Raw genomic sequence first — 18,831 nt, 5'->3', positions numbered from 1 at the left:
CAGACTCAGATAGAATAGGGGAGTGGTATTAATGAATGTGTTTCCTCCCTCATATTCTGTTACACAAAGAAAAAGTTGCTACATCAGTGAAACAGAGAGTCTTCGTGTGTTTGTGTGTGTGTGTGTGTGATATTGAACGCAACAATGTGTGTATGTCTTTTGTCTATTAAATGATCAAAAATTAGGTGCCATTAGACAAAATGAATGCACATCAATAGTCCCACGTAAAGAGCTGGAGTGATTTTTTAATTTGGGATGTGTGGTGACGAGAATGTGAAACTGAAAGCCTGTCTCCCGTTTCCCCTTTCCCTTGTGTGGGCATTTAAACTCACTTCTTAATAACAATGATATCACTACTCGCCCCCCCCCCCCCCCCCCCCCCCAGGAAATAAAAGTCTCTCTCACATACATTCACACACACACACACACACACACACACACAAAAAGGCCTCCCCTTCAGCCACACACACACCTCCTTTCCATTAATGTGAACGCCTCTTGAGTAAAATCATTGCGTCCCTTTAAAAAAAACAAAACAACTAAAACTCAGTCATCCCTACAAGCAGCTGTCTCTTTTGCCAGACCTCAATGTCTAGGGCGCGGACGTCGTCCTCACCATGGCGCAGTTTGAGGAGGTTCTGGGCGGCGTGCGGCTGGCTCTGACCTGGGCCTGTCCCGCTGAGATCCAAGCTCTGCTGGAGGGTTTGGTGGAAGAGCGGATCATCTCAGAGGCCTACAGCAAGAGCCTGAGTCTGCATCGGCTCATTAAAGGGATCGAAACCGGGGCTGTTCACAGCAAACCGGCATGGGAAGCAGGATCTGATCAGATTAATTCTCGAGGACCAGCCACCCACCAAGGTCACCTCGGCCAGGTGTGGAAATGTGGGTCACCGAAGTCGAGGGAATCTGCCATCACGTGCGATGATCAATACAGTTTCAGATTCAACGATGAAATCACAGAGTTGCTGAGAGGTGCAGAATCAGTGCAGAAGATGATAAGTGATAATGAAAGAATTGGTGAGGGGAATTCAGACGATGAGAAGGAGTGGTTAGAGACAGTAGAGGAGGTGGCTAGGAGGATAGCTGTTCCTCTATGGCAGCACTGGGACAGAGGACAGAGGATGTTGCTGCCTCTGGTTTCTTGTATGATGACTGGCTGTGCAATAAGTGAAAGTACAACACTAGACTGTGAAGCACAATGCCCTAGTTTGAATATGGAAGAGGAAACAGAGCTCACAATTGCTTGCAGGACGCTGGATTTGTACAGTGATAAATTTCATTTTAGGGAGGCAGAGGATACAGACACAAGCTTCACACTGGATATGGAAGGAGCCACTGACTCACTGAAAGGCTTCTGTCTCTCTGCGTTCAACAGCGCGGCGACCGCTGGATTGAACATGGATCACGTTGGGAACGTTTCACCTGTTGAGGCCTGCACAGCAACAGACACTAACAACAACATCGCAGACACCTGTCTGGAGGGCCATCTCAGTGTCTGCTGCTTAGCTGACGGGACAACAGACACAACAGACCACCTGATGTGTCTGGCAGGAGACACAGATGCTGGATTTGATGAAGATGACTCATTTTACCCAAAAACAGATCACAGCATCGCAGCAGGTGTTCTAGAAAACTTAGAAAATGTTTTCAGGACTGCTTATGGCGCGGCAAGATGCAGCATCGACAGCACAACAGACTTCCATGAGAAGAAAGAGGAAGAGAGAGTGGATCCACACTGGGGTAAGCTTACACTCATAACTAACACTATATACATATTACATATCGATACTTTCAGTGCTGTCTGTTCTTCTACATTCTCTTTACCTCTGTAACTTTCCATTTACATGAAATGTCTGGGTTTACAGAAATACTCAAAGCTTTTATCTAATGTGCATTTGGGCGTCATCACAGTCCTGAAAGAAGTGTTGTTGTTTATTCTAGGTGCTTTCCATTTCTAATACAAAACGCTAAATGAAAGTAAAGCTCCATCTGCTGCCTGAGATAAGTTGTGACTTTTCAACAAGTCCATGCAGCCAATATTTGGCCCCCCTTGTTTTGGTTAGTGCCAGGGAGTGCCTTGGTAGTTAGGGAGGACGCTACTTTCAGTTTCACTTTGGCATATCCCTAGGCTCATATTTCTCCAAAAGCCAAACAGTCTCAGTATGCTACACTGTATGCCATCAGTACCCAGCAGGGATCAGGGAATAAAGAGCATTTGAAAACATCTGATAAAGAGCAGTGTTTTGAGGACGGCTCAGGAGTACAGGTTTAGATGGGTAAAATAGTCTTTTCTTTAAAATATTCATAAACTGGACATTACAGAGCCATGATGCACACCTGCTATCAGCGGGCTTTACATAACATACATTTTTGGAAGTGGACGAGAATGTTGTTTAGTTCTGTGGAAATTATTGCACTCAGTTACAAGGGTGGAGTTTTCCTTTTTACAGTGCATCTGGATGTGATCTATTCTGGTCTCCCATACCAACGTTATTATTTATCTGCTAGCAGTTTTCTAAGTCCAGTTTAAGAATTTCTGTGTGTGTGTGTGTGTGTGTGTGTGTGCGTGTGTGTGTGTGTGTGTGTGTGTTTGTGTGTGTGTGTGGGTGTGCGTGTGTACGAGCATGTGCATACTTTTGGTGCATGCACAATCATTGTTTCTAAAGTCAATACTCCAGTATCATATAACCACACAGGAAAACTGGTATTAATGGCATGGGTGTGTGTGATGTAATGTGTGGGGCCATAATACATGATGAGGGCTTAATCAGACTGGCACTGATGAACAGGTAGGGCAGGTACTTTCCACTTTATAACCAAAACTCCCCGTGTTTCCTTGCGCACATCAGTAAGTTTAATGTGTGTTGATGTTGTTTTTCAAACGTGGTGGTGGTCACACAGGAAGTCAAGGGCTCAGTAGCAGAGTTCAAATAATACTGTATATGCCAAAATTATAACATTAGAGCATGTTCATGCCAACCAACTCCAGCTGTTAAGTTTTACTACTGAAACTTGTCACTCAATACAAACCGTAGCTGCAATATTGACAACATAACTCGTTTTTGTAAGTAAATGTTCATGATGTAAATGATAACCGAGTGTCAAAGACAAATGCAGTGGAGAAAAGGCTTCTGAAGAGATCCAAACTCAAATATACACATTGACATACTGTACTGGACAAACTGTGGTAAGGCTGCGTTGGATAGAAAGGAAAGAAGACGTTAGAAATGAATGAATGGAATGGAACATGAGCTGACCTGGGACAGTTCTCAAAAAAAAAATCAATAGATTACAAATAGAAACACAGCTGTGTGCAGACTAGACATATAAAACAATTAAGCTGCTAGTAGAGTTAAGTATTAACTGATCTGTCAGATGATTTTCGAGTTAGCTGATAAAATGTGTTTATGCTTTTGGTATGTTGTTTCCCACGAAGTCTCCAAGAGATATGTTTCAGCCATTTAACTGTTAAACAGTCTGGGAGAAATCCATGCAAAAATGTATCATTAATTAGGTAAACTCCATGAGCCAGAGCAGACAGGGGTTTAAGGAGAGGAGAGATTAAAGTCTAGCAGCAGGAATCTGGACTGAAAGGTTTTTTTCTTACAGACGTTTGAGCTGAGGATGCTGAAGAAGTCTGGGGTTGGTCACAAACTCACATTCACACATTCAGCAAATCCCTTATTTTGAGCAAGTGGTCAATGTGATGGTGTGAAGATAAGTTGCATCTTTGATTTTGCTCTGTTACATCTGCTGCTTTACTTTGCTTCAAGTGATCACTTAAGGCGTGATGATGGACTTTGAATCACTTTTCAAAGTAAATCATAACTGCAGCCCCCCCCCCACCAACAATCCACCTCTTTCAGCTTGGCGTGTCAGGAGGCGCACACAGGCAAAGTGAAAGTAAAATACTTTTTGACAGCAGGTTGTGCGCGCACTAACTGAAGGCAGTGTAGGTCATTTGAGGACACAACATATACAGTGGTTGATGTAACTCACCGCGGTTGGGAGTTTATCGCTCAGGGAATATACAGGAGTTGAGCGGACCGCAGCATCATCCAGCGAGGCCGGTCACGCAGGTAAATGATATCCCGGCTCTAAATGGGCATCTTGGGCACGTTTATCCAAAGTGCGCAGGCATTCTTATGAAAGGGATTTCCACCCCCTTCAACCACACTTGTTTGTATATGAGTCATTTGGTAGTGATTTTAAATTGTTTGATTGAATTCTGTGCAGAGATATAGTTTTTTTAGGTTATATCTATGATGTGCATCATAATAGGTGATGCGCATAAACAAAAAGAAGTTCTAAAGATGTTTTTTGGCTTTTCTGCCTTTAAATAACCTTAATTGTGCAAATGTATTGATACATATAGCCTTGGATTTCTTTGTGTCCTTAAACTATAATGCGGGTGAATTCCTTTACGCATGTGTGTAATATGGCTTCTCTCCACCAGCATGTCCCCCCAGGGTGAACTGTTGCATGAGCAAATAAGTAGTTTTCAGGGAAGTCAGTGTTAACATTGTATTTGGGGGACTTCCAAGGAAGTAAAAGAAAGTAATGGCATTTCTTAGTATCAGTTCAAGTCCAACTTCTTAAAATCACTGCTTAGGTCAGCATGTGTGAACGCTGCAGAACCAAGGAATTTCAGTCTTTGATGATGAATGTTTGACAATATTTAAGGCTTTTCTTTGTTTCCTGCAATTTTTTTTTCTCTTGCGAACATACACTGTGCTGCATGTGGCCATTGGTGCCTGTTTTTGCTGGTGAAGTTGTTGTTTAGGAGGTCATATTGCAGCGAGGTGCTGTATTTAACTTGGCAAGTTCCTCATAGCTGAGACTCTTGTTGTGTGTGTGATCAAGCGTCAAGCCACTGCCATTTCTCTTGAAAATGGATTAAAATAGCATGAGCACCTGGTCTACAGTCTTTATCATTACACTACACCGCAGAAAAAATGAAAAATTTGACAGTAAGAGTTCTTTCTCAAGTCACGGTGTGTGTCTGGAGTCATTGGACATAGAGGGGTCCTCATTTCAGTTGGTTGCATCCACGACCTGCTGCCATAATGTAACCGGAAAGGACATCAAACAGTACTGTATATCTGCTATTGCAATGACAAGGAGAGGAAGTGCCGCTGCTGCCATCTGCATCCCTGACCCATTTATCAGGGGTGGACAGTAACGAGTGACTCATTTACTTGAGTACTGTACTTATGAATATATATCTTTTGGAAACCTTTACACCACTACACTTAAAGGACAAATACTGTACTTTTGACTCCACTACATTTCTATGAAGTTACTTTGAAGTAAAACTTTTAGTCTGTGGAATGAATTTCATACTGCAATAGGCCATACAATGTGTGTGTCATAGTATAAACAACAGTCACAGCCAACTCCTACGCTGTCAATCATGTTGTGTGTGTGTGTGTGTGTGTGTGTGTCTGTGTCTGTGTCTGTGTCTGTGTGCGTGCTTGAACAGCTCAATGTGAACTCGGCCACAGCCTAAAGACGGCTACGTTCGACAAAGACGAAGATTCTTCACCAGAGCATCAATGGTCTAGATAGATAGATACTTTATTTACCCCCTAGGGGAGATTCATGTCAACTGTGTTGACATTAAAAAAATGTACTTATGAAAAAGTATTTTTACAGTACTCCAGTATTTTAACGCAAGTAAAAATTTGACTGAACTACTATTTACTAGTATTGGAGCAATATTTGACTGTACTAGTGCGGACTAGAGAGACCAATACATAAGAACTGATGAAGCCGCTTGTATAAGAGGCGAAACGTCTTCCACAGACAAATACAAGTCCAGTTGCCTTCGATTTAATCTGAGAAAGAGATAACAATGACCTGGACGAATGAGAACTTGCACAAACAAGAACCAGTTATCTGCCAATCACAACCACAATGGTGCCAGCTTCCTTTTCCCGGATGAAATAGGTCATCGAACAATTTTAGAGTTTTATTGCGAGGTGTTAACTCGTCGAATCAAGCATTTTGAAATCCTGTTCATACCAGGACTAATGCATCTAAAGAGCACAAGTCTGATTATTCGCCGTATTAGGACACGCTGGAAATGGATCATCACAGGTGAAGCTGGGTGTGTACCTGAGGAGCCTCTAACCGACACCAGAGTTGTATGTCCTCATGTCGAAAGGCTTTGTGTACCATTCAAGGGGAAAACAGTGTTGTGGTTTCCAGGCATGGACTGAGTGAAAAGGAAAGCAAACCTCTGAACAGGTTTGCAGTCTTACACCTCAAAATAACCACACCAATAGGTGAAAGTGCTAACCACACAATCACAGTCCCAGTGCTCCTTATGTATTTCATTCATTCATTCACTCACTAAACATTAGGGATTAGCTTCATGGGTCATTTTAGGTTGGCCTTAAGAGTTACACCATCTGGTTTGATGAGTGTATGATGAGCCAGGGCCAGTCCATCTCTGAATTAAGCCTACATCTAAACAAAATAGCCCCATTTAATATAACTTTCAAAGTTACACACTGTATTGTGTATTGTGAACCAGTCTTTCTTTCTTTCTTTCTTTCTTTCTTTCTTTCTTTCTCTCTGTCTGTCTTCCTCTCTTAATTTCTTCCTTCCATAGGATCTGTAACAACACAAGTTGCGTCTATTTCCATGTAAGTCTCAGGGCCTCAACACTGAACTCCACAGCTATTTCCTTTGTCCTTGCTCACCTTCCTCCTCCCCCGTTCCTGTTTTCTGTGCTTTCTGCCCCTGGATTTTATATTATTATTACTTAATTACCTCTTTATTAGACAGTGCCACAACAGTGATGAGACTCAAATCACTATAGTTTTGTGCCTCTGAAAGACCAACGAACAAACAAATCCATATATAAGAGTCCTGGGTCTTTATTTATGAAATCACTTACAGTCAAATTCTTGCATAAGTGGCAGCTACAAGAAAAAATTCTCCTCTTTTACTTTTTCTGTCCTTACTTTATCTTACTCTAGCTATTTTTGTGCCTTAAAACACTCTAGAGGGTTCTCAAGCTGGTTGGGAGACATCTTTTTACCTCCTGGATAGCTGCAGAGACAGCGGCGAGCACACACCCGTGACATGTTTTGGAAAGACTGCACAACGCAGCTTCGGTCGTGACGCGCACGATTCAGGGTAGGAAAGTTTTAGCTCAACAGTCGAAGAAGTTCCTTTCTTGTAAACTGTGATCTCCTAGGGGTTATAACCCACAAAAATAAATCCGGCATTGATATTGTTGGCTCTCTTTCCATGCATGTTTTTGTATATACAGGGGAACGTGTCTATGTTCCCACAGCCCTATGTTCCCACAGCCCTAACCCTAACCCTAACCCTAAATTCCCACAGCCCTAACCCTAATTTTCAAAAATTTCTGTGAAAAAAAAGTTTTAAGAAATGTGGGAACATAGGGCTGACCCCATATACATTAGGTGGTAATCAATTGAGAAATTCCACCTAGTTTGTTTTTGTTTTTGGCCAGTTTCCTTCATTTTACATGTTAATTGCTTCGGGGGAGGTTAGATATTTTATTCAAATGAAACTTATTCTTATTATTGTAGTCATATACAATAGGTCGACATGTATACCTGTAATTCATCACCGAGCAAACTCGAGCAGTCAAGTGATGAGTTAATAATTGCTTCTTAAATGACACCGCCTCCTCTTGTAAGTCAAGGCAATGCTATTTTATTTATATAAGTATATGCAAACTCAGTGTTATAAGTCAAAATCCAGACTGCAACAAGTTACATGTATAGAAGATGTAACAATAACAAAAGAAGGAAAAATATAAGACATAAACAGATATAAACCACAACCACTGGCACACACACATACACACACACATACACACTGGGACAAACTTGGACTGTTTGCTCGTGGCATTCATTTCATAAATTGTTCATATCACCTCAACGTGTTTGGCAGAGCTGTCCTACCTTATGGCATTTACTGTGTCCTCTATATCTTCATGTTGGGAGAGACTGTAAAGGTTGTGAGACAATTTTGATTTTGTGGAGCACAATGATACCTTCATTAATATAAACCCATTTTACCCCTAGCACGACACAAGCAGCACGTAGAAGTGATTGAATAAATAAGATGTGATTCAGAGGATTACATTTGCTTCAAGTAAGTTTCTCCTCATGCGTCGTTTCAGAGAACAATGCAATGAGCGTGGTGTTTTTGGATTTGGAAATGAGGAAATCCTCAAACTTAGCATGGGAACAAGTGCAAAGCTTGGTAACAGAGAACTGTGGTGGCAGCACTGACTTTTGAGCCAGAGTAGTACTCCGTTATTTTATTCCTCTTTCATCAATATCTTCATTTCGTCACTCAGTTTGTTTTCATGTTCTGTGTGTTTGTGTGTGTGTGTGTGTGTGTGTGTGTGTGTGTGTGTGTATGTGTGTGTGTGTGTGTTTTCAGGTGCCAAGATGCATGAAGTAGATCAGGACCAATTTATCACCTTAGAGCTCGGAGATCTGCCAGGTTAGTATTGTTTGAATTTGAAAGACCTGTCTGGATTGTAGAAAGCAGCTCTGCAGAATTGCTCGACACAAATAAACACACTGATTAGATGTTAAGCTACTATAGTTTGCTTCATAAAACTACTGGAACATCACAAACACATGAAGCTCACCTTTCGGGGGGGGGCGGGGGTAACTGGAGAAATCTCCTTAAGAAGCAGATAAAAGACTAAAAGTTTGACAAGAAAATCTCGTCTAATACAATGTAAAACCATTATAATTGACACGAAAGCTGTATTTAGGAAAGTAGCACCAAAGGTTTACAGGTTTTTGAAATTTGAAGCAGTAATCAGCTGACTGACTCAAATGAAAACTGTAGCCAATGTTTTGTGTGATAATACTGACAATGTGTGTTTCAGACGATTTATCTGAATTCATGAAAGATGATTACCTGCCGTTGATCGGTAAGTTGCTCACAAACCTGAACACACACTTTTACATTTTGACACACACATTCTCACTCAAATACAGTATGGAATAACTTAATAAAGGTCTGTTAGGTGACTTTCACACACAGACTCACATTTTCAAGTGTAAATGCAAAGGTGATCTGTTGTCTAATTCCCTTCATGCATTTTCTGACCTAGACACAGATGTGCTCTTCGGCGATGTGTGGTTGAATGGAGAGGACTCCAACAACTTCAGTAAGAATCTCTCTCTTTTCATTTTACAACCACTGATACATGGCAGACAATAAATGATGCTCAGGCAGAAAATGAAAAGGTCCAGACAGCAGCACAGAGATTCACTTGGTTACTTTGCAGGAAAAAGCAGGATGGTTGTACTCAATGGTTGTAGAGATCATCTTTAATTTCAGTCCATTTTGTCAATAAGGTATATTTGCAGCTAATATGACCCCAAGCAGATCAAGAGTGCATCACATAATAAGCTGCAGCTTTTTCCTGGTTTTGTGTAAATTACAGAAAATAAATGACTTTAGGCTCCTATAAAGGACAAGAGCAAAAAACATACCTGAAGAAAGAGATCAGTGAGACCCCAAACAATGAGAAATCAAAACACGAGGGCCGAGAAATTATGATTCAAGTCACAGTTGCCTTATATTTTACCCTACGTGCCACTTCCGTCTCTGAATCCTCAAGATGTTTACAGAAATGCTTCACTATCTTGATTTTCAGTACTGGAATGCATAAGAAGGGGGACTATTTCTGGTTACTGTGTCTGCTAACTGCTTAGCTGACTCCTTTACTTCCTCTTTCTTGCACTACAGGTGATGTTGCTCTGCCAACAGAGCTGCCGTGCACAGGCAGCCACCAGCAGAGACAAAAGAACAAAGTAACGGGCAAAACAAACAGTGGGAGAAAAAGAAAGAGAGGTAAATAACTAGAACTAACTAACTAGAACCTGCCAGCTGCGGCTCAGTTTGCTGCTGCTCAGTTTCTGTAAAAACTGCCCTTTGTCATAAAAAAAAAAAAACCTTTTTGGGATTGCAGCTACGACGATCCTCAAGTCTACCCGGGCACAGCGGCGCACTGACGAGAACACACCATCCAAACCAAAGAAACGAAGACCTGCAGGTGACCTACCCAGACTGTTTGTTTGGATTTCTGGTTTTTGATTATTTATAACATTTGTGCTTCAAATGCGGGTCACTGTGAAATATATAACCTGCGCGGTGTCCAGTTGGTCACCAGTCCATCAGATAGCTAATATTTCATGGCTTTGTTTTTATCACATTTTTACAGTTAGTTATATCGTTCCAGAACAGAGTCCAGGTTCATGTAATTGCTCAATGTAATAAATCCGCCCATAAAAATTATGGTGAAAACAAAAGATGCGATAAAGAAGATGACAAACATGAATATTATTCCCTTTTCTATTTGTTATTTGTTCAACAATCTAACAATAATAATAAATATTTCCCACAACATTTAAGCATTTAAGGTGTTAACAAGCTCGTAACAGTGGTTCTGCGTGTTTGAGCCCATTGACGACGAATCATTTGACATCACAGCTCCCCGAATTTGTAAACAATGTTTTGCTGGGTTTAAGAAATGTAAATGTATTTGGTATGGTATCAGTATGTCCTGATATTCATTTGGCAGACCGTTAAACTGCGCGTATCCCATCACAGTGAATCATCAATCGTCTTAGTTTGGTGTTAACATCATTGTTAGAAGGTTCAAGAGTCTCATAGTTCATTTTCATATTGTAGGAAAGGATTATAGAATATGAATGGCTGACTGGAACAGTAGGAAAAATGTATTAAAAAATAACACAGCATGCATTTTAATCAGCAAAAATGCTACGATGCTAACATGATTTGTAGTTAAAGGTGTAGGACTTGCTAACACAGTGGTATTATCCTTAAAACAGCATTTTCCAGTAAGATGTACAGTGAAAGAAGCATTAGATAGAAACATAGAAAGGCTATTCCAGTGATTCCAGGACCAGTTATCACCTTTTAAATTAAAGTATAATGATTCAGGGCTTTGTGGCTGTCTTCATGTGAGGTTACCCTAAAAGTCACATCGTAACATTTATACTTCAACTTTTGCAGATAAACCGCAAAGGACAGATGAACAGCATGAGCCAGCTGTCACTCAGAGTAAGTGTCCATCCATCACACTTGCTGTAACTTGACGCAGCTCTTTGGAGAATGGACGTTTAACATTTAAAGGGGCATTATGAAAAAGTAATCTGCCTCAGAAGAGAAACTCTACAGGGGGTAATTCAAGTCACTGTTATTCAGGGGCTGGGAGAAAACACACCATACTACAGTAGTAGCATTAGCCTCATGGGTGAGTGTGGTGATATTGGCTGGTCTTGCTTAACCTGTTTCCTTTATGGCACTGGAATGCAGATCAAGAAACAGGATGTTTCATTTTGATGTCGTGAGATGAAAGGTCACATCGATCAAACAAAAGAAGAACCGTCACCTCACCCAACTTCCTTCCTATCGATTTGGTGCTTTTTAGATATCAAATTTAGTTTGTTTTCAGACAGTTATTCCAGATAAGGTGTTCATGGTTACTTACATGCCCTCACAAGCCCAGCATGGTCACTTGTCTACTGTCAATAACTGAGCACAGCAACTGAATGTTAAACAAAGCCGCAACACAAAAACAAATGAGACACTGAATATAAAATAGACTTATGTTGAAGTTTATGGTCTACAAATATTTTCAAGTCTTAACGTCGACGAATTTGAAAGCTTTAGTTGTGAAACAAAATCTTTGACTCCAAGTCCCGTCTTATTTTCTGGGAAACCAAACTAAAAAACTTGTTTATATTATTTCATCCTCCCGTTCTGATATGGCCATGGTTTACAAAGTCTCTCCAGGGAATGGTAATAATGTTGTCTCTGGTTGTTTTGCAGGCACTGGCACAGGATTAGAGCAAAGTCCTGCTGAAGCAGCAGGCCTTACCACCACTCCACCAAGGATCCTTCACCTCCATCCCCCCATTCAGTTTATCTTCCCAGATTCAGGATATGTTCAGACTCTGAGGCTCTCTCCTCCAGTTATTGGTCTTCCACTCCTGCTTCCATTATTAGGTGAGTTAAATATTGACATACAGAGTTATTAGTTTTTAGGTAAATTACTAATTCACTCCAATACAACTGTAAAAAAAAAAAAATCCTGTTTGTGAAGCTGAGAGGTCTTGATTGTAAATATCAATTAAAACTCATCAAGCTTATTCTAAGATGTGATTAATAACCACACACCTATTATTATAATACTATTACGTTTAGACAGTTACATAACTTCTGACAGGAACTACTTTGTCTCTGTCAAAAGTTATGTAACTGGTGACATACCAACTTGACAACATCAATCTCCTGAATCTGTTTCCGGAAGCATTTGAAATTTTCTGATTTTGGCAACTCCTAGTGGTTGTAGAGAAATGATGAACTTGTATAACAGCAAAACACAGCAATCTGCATTTTGTTACTATGCAACACAGACCTGGAAAAAAGCTCCAAAAGGCAAAAAAAAAAAGTTTTCTCCTGCACTGAATGTTCCCAAGAGCACAGTGGCCTCCATAATTCTTAAATGGAAAGCGTTTTGAACAATCAGGACTCTTCCTAGAGTTGGCTGCCCGGCCAGACTGAGCAATCAGGGAAGAAGGGCCTCAGTAAGAGCGGTGACCAAGAACCCGATGGTCACTCTGGCTCCAGAAATCCTTATGCAGAGATGGGTGAAACCTCCTTTAGCATAAGGCTGCAACATAACAAAATGTGAAAAGATTGAAAGGGTCTGAACATTTTCCAATTGCACTGTAATGTCGTCTCTGCAAAAGTACTATACACGTTGTCTTGCCATACCTTGCCCCCTCATGAATGTCCATTTATTGCACATATATCAACAGTACACACTCTAACCTCTCTTTCTACAGTTCCTGCTGCCTCAACGCCCTGCAAACGCCAAGTGCACCCACCCTCCCCGGGTGAGTAAAAAAAAAAAAAGATGTGTTAAGTTTTCTTATGGTTCCACATTTACTGTTTTAGTTCTGCCTTTTAAGCAATAACACGGAAACCACTCCCTACCAAATGCTGCAGTCTTTCTCCTATTGTGTTTGTAGTGGACGATGCAGTAGCCCCAGTCCAAATGAGTTCATCGCCACCGGGATCCATGTCAGACACTGCTAGCAAAGCCATGCCTCCCCTTTGTAACTCACCTGGCTCCCCCAGTAATGGTGTGTATCAGTACCTGTTTTATTTCTTCCCCGATGTGCGTAAATTACCCAGTAGAGTTACTGCCATCTTATAAATATCATGACTTTGTTTCCTTTCAGAGATGTCCCCATGTAAAGAACCACCTCTACCTCAGTCCCCCACTGTCCTTGATATTCCACGTAAGTTACCACATGCTTTAAATCGGCTGTTCTGCTTCCATCTAAAATGTCCTCAAAGTATAAATCATATTTCGAAGAGGGCCAGCTTGGTATTCAATTGTGTTTCTTTTTCAGAGGTTGTCCAGGACTACATTCAGGAAGTCAAAGCCCACATGAGCCAAATTTGCCAGGATATGGAGGAGGGCCTTACCCTCAGCTCTCATTATGTAGATATGCAAGTGAGCCGGAGAGAGATTCTTCGCTCTGGAAAAAGTGCAAACAAATGCCTGGACAAGGAGCTCATCATCATGGGAGATACAGATCGGCAAAAAAGCTTGTTGAGGCAGAGTCAGGTAAGAGTTCTTTGATGAGAAAAAACAGTTGTCATCTAGTAATGTGATTTTTCAACACACAAACTCAACACTATGAAGCTGAGTATTTTGATCTCTTTATATGACTTTATGTTGATGTTTTTCCCCTCAGATCTTCGAAGGCTCAAATGGTGATAAATCCAAACACTGCATATTGCTACTTGGAAATGCGGGCATGGGAAAAACAACCCTGATCAGGAAGCTGTGTCTTGACTGGTCCATAGACTGCATCCCACAGTTTGACTTTGTCTTCTTATTAGACGGCAAAGCGCTCACTTTAACCAAGCCGACCTTTAGCCTTCAGACCCTCCTGTTAAACCTCTCTTCTTTTGCCCCTTCCTGCATGGACCCCGAGGCAGTGTACGCTCAAATCCTTGCAGCCCCGAAGCGTGTGCTCATTGTTTTTGATGGGTTTGATCAGTTGCGGGACTACGAAAGTCTACTCCAGACTCAAGAAAAAGACTTGATAGCATCGTTGCAGAAAGACAGTAAAGCACAGACCTACACAGTAAGACAGTTATACTCTGCCATCCTTCAGAGGGTGCTTCTTCCAGGATGCACGCTTCTCCTCGCTACACGGCCAAGAGGCACCGCCAGCCAGCTTCTGCGGCGGGCAGACAGCTTTCTGGAGGTATGTGGCTTTTCTCCCACAGATGTAGAGACATATTTGTCCCAGTACTTCACCGATCCTGCCCTCAGAGCGTCTGCTTTGGACTGGTTAAAAAACTGCACTTATCTACATCTCCTCTGCTGGAACCCTGGACTATGTCGGCTGGTGTGCTTGGTTTTGGAGCAGTCCAAAAGTTTGGAGGACCTACCGAGAACTTTAACCGGGCTTTGCCATCAAGTGCTTCGTTTGAAAATGGACAAGGACAATAGGAGCACACATTCGCAGGCTGAAGATCCAACACAAATATCTTTGCAGGCTGAAGATCCAACACAAATATCTTTGCAGGCTGAAGATCCAGCACAAATATCTTTGCAGGCTGAAGAAGAAACCCAGACACAAATCTCAAGTAATATTCAAACAAAAAGGTGTCACAAAAATACTCAGAAGAGGTCCAGAGCACAGGTTCGCACTCGCTCTCGTACCCAAAGAACAATGAGGGCAAAAGAGAAGGAGGAGGAGGAAAATGAAGTGGATGGAGAGGAGATGAACAGTGGTGGAAGGGAGGCAGATAGGACAGAGGAGAGAGAGTTGCTGTCCCAGCTGAGCTCTTTGGCCTGGGAGGGGGTCAAAGCCAACTCGTCCATCCTTCCCACAGGACGAACCTTATCTGACAAACTCAAAGCTTTCGGCCTCAGAATGAGGCTCTTCCTCTCTCACCCCCTGAGGACAAGACTGGTTGTGTTAAGTGGTGAAGGGGAAGAAGGAGGAACACAGGACAAGGGAAACAGAGGTGGGACGGAAACGAACAACTTTGATGCCAGTGATGATCACATTGTGTTGTGGGCCGACCCTTTCCTTCAGAGTTACTTGGCAGGTGTCCATCTGTCTTTGTCGAGGTAAAAACTGTTTTCTTTGATGTTTCCATTAGAATAATACTGATAAAAAAGAATACATTTACATGTGGTTGACTGTTCAATTGTACTGAAGAGCTTGATGGAGATTGAAATTAACTTTTAAGATTGCATAGTGTTCTAGCCTGTTTGAATTTCCCTAACCCACTCTTATTTCTCTTTCCCTAGGACTTTGTCAGACCGAAATTTCCTCCAGACTCTCCCTTTCCAGTCAGGCCCGAAGGGACGTCGGCGACCTCAACGAGAGGAGCTCGAGCTCACTCAACGATTTACAGTCGGTCTCCTTTTCCACAAAAGAACAGAGCTGCAGAGGCTTCACTCAAACACAGAGACATCCTTTAGAAACATGGTGGTCAACAAGCAGGCTTTAGTTACAAAACACCTTGAAGGTCTTTCTCATGGTGACCTGAGTCCAGCCCAGGTCCTGGAGGCATGTCACTATGTTTATGAAGCGAGTTTCACGCACAGCAATGGAAGCGGAGGCACTGGCAGCGCACGATTGGTCACGCAGCTGGCGGCGATTCTCCCAGAAGTCCTGACATTTCATGGAGTTCCACTCAACCCACCGGATGTGTTCACCCTGCAGAATGTTCTGGAAAGGGGTGGAACTGAAGGGAGAAGTTTCTGCTTGGATCTGGAGGATTCTGGGATACAGGTTTCTGGACTGAGAGCACTGGTGGGGCTCAAGAGCATCAACACATACAGGTACTGCTTCCAGTCCAGATCTCAAAAAGCTGCTTGGAGTTCTCTAAACCCCCTACCCCAAAACATCCATTGTCCAGTCATTGCATAACAATCCTAATAAGGCACATCTTATCTGTTAAGATGTAGCAGGGGTGGGCGGGACTTAACAAACGGTTATGTCATATTAAGTGCCCTGATTTTCTAAGCCAGTGACTCCTTCATTAATGTTGATATGAAATGTCAGACACATTGAAAATTAACCTTTGCTTGCTCCCTCCACTAGGGCATGCATTGCTGATGTTATCACCCTGTGGGAGCAGCTGGAGCAGAGTGGTGAGGAGGGGCTCCTACGAGGGGCGGTGTCAAAGTTAAATATCCACCCTCTGAAAGCCACGCAGGTCTGTCATGTGGAGCACCTGGCAAAGCTGGTGAACATACATATGCACAAGAGGCTGTCGGACAGGTAATATACCACACACACACACACACACACACACACACACACACACACACACACACACACACACACACACACGCACGCAGATACATCCAGTTGTACTTTGCAACAATATGTGTCTGGCTGTTGAAGTGTGCATTGTGTTTTACTTGTAGTTGCAGCCAATCAGATTCCATCCTGGCAGAGGGAGTGCCAGCAGTCAAAGAGCTACACAAGCTGGAGTTTGAGTAAGACATGGCATTTGAATTGATGATGATGATGATGATGATGATGATGATGATGATGATGATGATGATGATGATGATGATGATGATGATGGTGTGTGTCTCTATAGGCTTGGTCCAGAGAAAGGTCCACTGGGTCTTCCCAAACTGTGGGAGCTCCTGCCAGGTCTACAGAACCTTCAGCACCTAGAGTAAGTAAACACACACCCTCACTTCTAGTTCTCTCTCAGTTGCAGTGTTTGTGTGTGCTGCTAGTGACAGTTGCTGTCTCTCTCTCTCTCTCTCTCCTTTCAGTCTAGAGAACAGTAAGATAGGGGACAAAGGCGCAGAGAAGCTGGTTGATGCGTTAGCCTCACTCTGTTCCCTGGAGATTCTCAAGTGAGTACAACTTCTTGACCCCCTCTGCTCATCTCATCCTAATTTTAATGTCCTCCCTGGCTGGTCTGATATGAAAAGCACAAAAAAAAAAAAAATCATCTAGCTTTTGATATAGTGAGATCTTTATGCATGTGTGTAAGTTTATGCTCTCTCCTTGTGGTTTCCAGTCTGTCACAGAATTGTATCGGAGACAACGGGGTGAAGAAACTGGCATCCACGCTGAGTGATCTGCCCAAGCTGCACTGTTTGAGGTGAATAATGTACAAACACTTACACCTACTACACTTAAACAAAAATAACCACACTGACGCATACTGTAAACCCACAGAATTTCACTTCCCTCCCCCTCCCTCCGTTTTTTCCAGTCTCTACAGTAATGTGATTTCTGACGAAGGGGCCGAGAGTTTAGCAGCCGTCCTCCCACACATGGCGTCTCTCACAGAGCTGGAGTAAGTCTGTGTTTCTCACATTTTCAGTAGATGTTTATGGCAGCTGTGTGTATTTATATATACAGTGTCTGTTTGTCTGCTGCGACAACTCATTTATGACTCCATATGTCAAACATTCAGCACATGAGTTGACGTTAAAAGAGGAGCCGCTGAAATATGATTAGATGCAGGTGGATGTTTGGAAGGAATTCAGCAGTGTGTAGAGAGATCAGTTGGGGTATCAGAAGAAACCATTAAAATCTAAACTTCTTTTCTTCTGCTTGACAGTGTGAAGTATAACAAGCTGACGGATGTCGGAGCCCAGAGCCTTGGAGCCAGTCTGAGAAAATGTCAAAAGATAAAGACTTTAAGGTGAGAAAACTGTGACAGTTTATGATCACCGTTGTGTCCCCTTCCTCCGGATATTTCATTGCTCTACTGCCAAAACAAAAACTTAAATATTGTTATCTCATTTTTTCCCTATCAATTCATTTTACTTATTTTTTTAACTGTCCAAATATCATTTTTTCTCACCTTGTTTCCTCTTTGCTGTCATCTCATCTCAGGATGTGGAACCAGTGTATTCCATACGGAGTGTTTGAGCGTCTTCAGCAGCAGGACAGTCGGATCCTTTGGCATTAGAGCAAAGTGAAACCTCTTTACTACAAGGCTATGAACTTTTAAAAAAAAAATGTTTTATCATGCATCACAATGCATACACATTTACACTACACAATACATTTTCCAAAGCATGAATGCTTAAGAGCAAGAACGAACGAACTGAGTATGAGGAAGAGTCATTTGCTGCTTTATTCAAACATTTATCTTGTGAGGTTCTTTCTAAGATTTCATTCAGTGTGAGAAATAATGAATCCTTTAGCGCCACCCAGTACTGCACACAGTGTAGGGGTGCGTGGTAATGCTAAAACCAAAAATTACAAGCACATTTGCACTATGATATTTGCTAGTTTTTTATGTTAACAATTATAAACGTTTTTTTTTCTGTCTGATATCATTTCCTAAGTGGTATTGAGTTCTGTATTTTTTTTGGACACGTGTGTTCGTGGAAACAATGCCATATCTGTTTACATGCTTCCTGTCTGTACAGTTTAATAGGCTAACAGTCATCTGACATTTAATTAAAGGGTGTTATGCTGTCACCAGTCACATGTTTCTGTCCGTTCCTTTTCACTAATCATTTCACTTGTTTATTAAGTTCTTTTCACTTCCTTCCAAATAGGTTTCTGTTCCCTATTTTGATGGCAACCGACCTTTAACTCTTAATTCTTTCACTCTTCGTAGATGATGATTACAATGTTTGATTTGCTTTAAGCCATGTAGGTCAGATGGAACAGAGTTAGGACAGACTTTGATATTGAAGTAAAATAGGGGCAAAAACTAAAGTATACTGACAACATAAATATTTGGTTATTACTAGTA

The 18,831-nt window shown here is 41.8% G+C and overlaps 1 protein-coding gene across 3 annotated transcripts; it reads left to right on the top strand.

Moving 5' to 3' along the window:
- Window positions 1–557: 557 nt before the first annotated feature.
- ciita (class II, major histocompatibility complex, transactivator) lies at window positions 558–18,554 on the top strand. 3 transcript variants are annotated; one of them, XM_087171415.1, is made up of 23 exons: window positions 3,915–4,079; window positions 7,014–7,146; window positions 8,434–8,496; window positions 8,894–8,938; window positions 9,122–9,178; window positions 9,763–9,867; window positions 9,986–10,069; window positions 11,053–11,100; window positions 11,872–12,048; window positions 12,891–12,941; window positions 13,077–13,190; window positions 13,290–13,349; window positions 13,464–13,681; window positions 13,812–15,205; window positions 15,389–15,925; window positions 16,188–16,367; window positions 16,517–16,588; window positions 16,696–16,776; window positions 16,880–16,963; window positions 17,131–17,214; window positions 17,329–17,412; window positions 17,680–17,763; window positions 17,958–18,554. In XM_087171415.1, the coding sequence occupies exons 3-23, from the start codon at window positions 8,442–8,444 to the stop codon at window positions 18,031–18,033; spliced, it is 3,690 nt and encodes a 1,229-aa protein (XP_087027541.1). In that variant the 5' UTR covers window positions 3,915–4,079; window positions 7,014–7,146; window positions 8,434–8,441; the 3' UTR covers window positions 18,034–18,554. The 3 variants fall into 3 exon arrangements, with proteins under 3 accessions (XP_087027540.1, XP_087027541.1, XP_023252891.1); XM_087171414.1 differs by lacking the exons at window positions 3,915–4,079; window positions 7,014–7,146 and adding an exon at window positions 558–1,740; XM_023397123.2 differs by lacking the exon at window positions 7,014–7,146.
- Window positions 18,555–18,831: the final 277 nt, after the last annotated feature.

The sequence above is a fragment of the Seriola lalandi genome, unplaced genomic scaffold (assembly GCF_002814215.2).
Source record: "Seriola lalandi dorsalis isolate HSWRI2012SDOR001 ecotype SW California unplaced genomic scaffold, Sedor1 jcf7180002054997, whole genome shotgun sequence".
NCBI lineage: Eukaryota > Metazoa > Chordata > Actinopteri > Carangiformes > Carangidae > Seriola > Seriola lalandi.
This window is presented reverse-complemented; position numbering and strand designations above follow the sequence as displayed.

Bases quoted from the DNA above. Each gene is read 5' to 3' on its own strand.
- ciita (XM_087171414.1), top strand. From the start codon at position 618: ATGGCGCAGTTTGAGGAGGTTCTGGGCGGCGTGCGGCTGGCTCTGACC. The intron at 16,964-17,130 runs GTGAGTACAACT...TGTGGTTTCCAG, and splicing joins TGTTCCCTGGAGATTCTCAA to TCTGTCACAGAATTGTATCG. The intron at 17,764-17,957 runs GTGAGAAAACTG...ATCTCATCTCAG, and splicing joins CAAAAGATAAAGACTTTAAG to GATGTGGAACCAGTGTATTC.